The sequence below is a fragment of the Hippoglossus stenolepis genome, chromosome 7, assembly GCF_022539355.2.
Source record: "Hippoglossus stenolepis isolate QCI-W04-F060 chromosome 7, HSTE1.2, whole genome shotgun sequence".
In the NCBI taxonomy this organism is placed as follows: domain Eukaryota; kingdom Metazoa; phylum Chordata; class Actinopteri; order Pleuronectiformes; family Pleuronectidae; genus Hippoglossus; species Hippoglossus stenolepis.
The window spans coordinates 11,577,565-11,581,447 of NC_061489.1; the positions used below are offsets into that span (position 1 = coordinate 11,577,565).

General features: G+C 40.5%; 1 protein-coding gene across 1 annotated transcript; it reads left to right on the plus strand.

The window, feature by feature from the left end:
- On the plus strand, positions 1 to 3,129 carry vma21 (vacuolar ATPase assembly factor VMA21). The gene is made up of 3 exons (XM_035160833.2): positions 1 to 200; positions 466 to 575; positions 2,034 to 3,129. The coding sequence occupies exons 1-3, from the start codon at positions 139 to 141 to the stop codon at positions 2,171 to 2,173; spliced, it is 312 nt and encodes a 103-aa protein (XP_035016724.1). The 5' UTR covers positions 1 to 138; the 3' UTR covers positions 2,174 to 3,129.
- Positions 3,130 to 3,883: the final 754 nt, after the last annotated feature.

A 3,883-nucleotide genomic window follows, 5' to 3' on the forward strand; every position in this document is an offset into this window, starting at 1 on the left:
CGCGTCACGTGACGGCCCCGTGACTGCACGCGGAAGTAGGGATTTCAGCAGTGACAACACGAACAGGGCTAAACGCAAACACAGACTCCCCTTGTTTAATTCACTCACATCTTGACCCAGCCTCCTATCAGCACAGACATGGACGCTTCTGTCAGAGCATCTCCCGACGCCGCATCCGGACCGCCGCCATATTCAAGACAGTAAGAAAACGCTCCGTTCCTGTAAACACGCAGCTAGCATTAGCCTAGCCTGCTCTGTTATCCCTCTGTGTGTGTAAGCCCATCCCCTCCCCCCCGTGCTGCCTCACACTGACATTGAACCAAAGTCTACCGCAGACATTGTTTAATGTGGCGTCAAACTGAAACACAACATCAGCCCTCGCCCGGGGACACATCCCCACATCAGTAGAACCGAGCTCCCGCTGTTTGCACCCTGACTGACTCCTGAACTTGTTCCCCTCCGCAGGAATGAGAGCTCCCTGGTGTCAGCCCTCAAGACGCTGCTGTTCTTCACCATCCTCATGGTCACGTTACCCATCGGACTGTACTTCGCAACAAAGGCGTTCATCTTCGAGGGTGAGCTCCGGAGGGTTTCTGTCCCCTGGTGTTTCTTTATTCTCACTGGTGATGCTGCCACAAACTGCCCTCCTCACCTTCCCTTCACACTTGTCTGTGTCCCACATCAAAGTTTAGCATCATCACCAGATCCCGACCGATACCAGATCATTACTTTAGCCCAATGTTGAACTAAATATTGCAGAAAATTCCATTAGGGCTGCAACTAAAGATGAAACTGCAAATGAATGGCTTAACTATGTGGCCTGTAAATTTCTAAAAAGCAGTCGAGATAAAGCTATTTTCCCAGAGTCCTGGTTAAAAAAAAATCGAGAATTTAGTGACAATAAAGTGGTGAAGTTGCATGTTGCAGCTGAACACCCCTCACCTCATCCTCACCTTCCAAACATGAAAGAGAACCTGTGGTAACCTTCAGTTTTCATAAAGACTCAAAGGGTATTTAGTTTGTCCAGTCTGGCCTACTACAAGAAACATGGCGGCCTCCATAGAGAGGACCCCCCCCTGATGTAAATATAAAGTATTTCAATATAAAGGGCCCATTCTAGGGTAAACAAAACAACAGTTTGTATAATTTAGATGAAACACACTCGTGACAACATCACTGGAATTATTTCATAATAAATTTCTGTCAATAGATCCCTTTCACCTAAATCTTCCACACTGGACCTTTAATTTGTCCGAACAGTTGATTAAGAAATAACTTCATATATCAATGATCAGAATAGCTGATGGATTACTTTTCTGTCAACTGTTTATTTGTTACAGTTTTAAATCCAGTTAGAACATATAAGCTTATATTTGCTTGTTAATGTTTGTATGGAAAATCTGACATCATTGTAAATTATCTCAAGTGATTCCCCCATTTAGTTGACTGTGGTATAGGTTTAAAATATCCCTAAAAATGTTCCAAATATTTATCGACCAACACACACTCAGCTAGCACTTTATTTATCGAGTATTGTTGCTAATCACGTTCATTCCGTTATGGCCACAATCTCAAAAAGGAAAGTTTCCAACATCCAGCTTTATAAATTATTAGTTTTGCTTTTCTTTCTTATATATGATGGTAAATTGAATATCCTCACTTGGGTATTGGACTGTTGGCCGGACAAAATCAGACATTTCAGTTGATGTGAGATATGGGAAAGTAGTATTTATTTATTTTCATTTTTATCATGAATTATTTTTGCAATATATTTTTAAAACAACTAATCACCTAATTGAGAAAATAATCAGCAGATTAATCATTGATGAGAAAATTAATTGCAGCCCCTTTTCAACAGCAGCTTTTATGACACAGTTGCCTCTTATGTGATGAGGACTACATTTTCAAAACAAAAGTTTTAAATATGTCACTGTAAAGCATGCCCCATGAAAACTGATTTGGACAGATGACTTTGCATACGAGAATGCAGCTGTTGACAGTCACTGTTGCCTCCTCTTTCCCTCCTTTCCCAGGTTCATTTAAGATGTCAAGCTCTGACAGCTACTTCTACGCAGCCATTGTTGCTGTGCTCGCTGTGCATGTGGTGTTGGCTTTGTTTGTTTATGTGGCCTGGAATGAAGGCACACCTAAAGGGAAGGGCAAACACGATTAAAGGCATGTCCTCATGAGCTAGTAAGACCGGAGGAGACGGATAGACGTGGAAATTCACAGCCCCCCGTCCTCCCTCTCCCCTCCTGCACTCTGGGCTCCAGCACCAAACATGACAACATCCACCAGCCTGACAGTCGGGGCTCAGGTTTGAGCTCAGGCTTTAACCTGAGGTTAAAGCACCAATCTACTGTGTATTCCCAGGCGCAAGGAAGTGGAGGCTGTTGGTTATGTGTTTATTTTCTTCCCAGCAGCCTCGTTAGTTCTGCTTTTTGTTCAATGAAACGTTACTTTTGTTGACAGAGGACAGCCCATATTTTTAAAAGAGGTTTTCTTATAAGCTGCCATTTGGATACGTGCTGTAAAGAGTTGGTCATGTTGGAGAACATCTTGGGCTTCTGATCTTACATGTACACACACACACACACACGTACACATACACTCATTATGTACTTGTAATGTGTATGTATGAGGGATTTGATTCCACAAAACTCCAGAACATCCATTCTGTGAGAATTTGTGCTACTGAATAAATCAGTCTGTCCTCGAATTTCAGTTCTGATCTGCATCCATTTAAAGACGACTCTTAACTTCAACGTAATCCCATTGAGCTTAAATTTCATGCTGTATTTTGGAACAAACTCTTCATGATGTCTTGTCCTTAAAATAATCTGATTCATCTGTCCTCATAAAAGTGTTTGTTGTTTTCTCTTTTAATGTTTGTACTGTAGTGAAATGATATTTTTGGAACTTTGAATTGGGAATTTATTGCAAGATCAGACTATTTAAATGAATGTTTTGTATTGAAGATGTTTGAGGGTCTAGATGTCAAAGAAGTCAGTGTGATTGGGATGAGAATATCACTTAAATAAATGTGAAAAAATAATTGTAATATTTTTGTTTAACATATTTTCAAAAGCTTCCTCCTGTTGGTGTTTCATTAAAGCAAAATGCAAATTATTTTGAGATTTTTTCAACTGGTCAAAGTTACTCTCATGTTTGTTACTGTAGATAAAAACAACAATGATCTGAAACAGACAATTACTTTTAAATTGTAGTTGGACCTCAGCAGACTGTGCCTTTCTAGTTGTATGAAGTCAAATGTCATGGGCTCATCACATTTAAATATACTACAATCAGCATTTTCATATTCACAAAGGTCCAATGATGAAATCTAGGTTGAAAACAAGAAATCCCTCAATATAAATTTTCAAATGAGGTTTGTGTGTGTCATAAACAACTTGTATCACACAAGGGGACAAGACTTCCCTCACCATCTGCTGTATTCGCCAAACCATGGGAGATCCATGTGTGAACAACATGCACATTTATTTATTTAGACACTTGGATCAATGTCACCTTGTAGGTTTCTTCAGTCAAATACGGTTCAGAGCTTATTGGAAACATTGGACTTGTTGCAGCTTTTATCTCAGAGGGAGATTGAACTGCACTGACAAGCGAAAATCGACGACTCCACTCATCCTCTCTCGAAGGCCACTGTCCATAATGTGGCAAATATTTGATATGGACTAGAAAGAGAAGAATATTTCGCTCTTCAATTGATTTGTCCTTATTTTAACTCTCAGCCTGAGAGAAGACATTAAAGTGAATAGAATCAATCCAGTCACCATAACAACACAAGTCTGCTGAGATGACAGCCTGTGAGACAGCCTCACCCACTTCTGCAGAGGGTCTCCGCTCTCACATGATGGCA

Bases quoted from the DNA above. Each gene is read 5' to 3' on its own strand.
- vma21 (XM_035160833.2), top strand. From the start codon at position 139: ATGGACGCTTCTGTCAGAGCATCTCCCGACGCCGCATCCGGACCGCCG. The intron at 201-465 runs GTAAGAAAACGC...TCCCCTCCGCAG, and splicing joins CCGCCGCCATATTCAAGACA to GAATGAGAGCTCCCTGGTGT. The intron at 576-2,033 runs GTGAGCTCCGGA...CTCCTTTCCCAG, and splicing joins AAAGGCGTTCATCTTCGAGG to GTTCATTTAAGATGTCAAGC.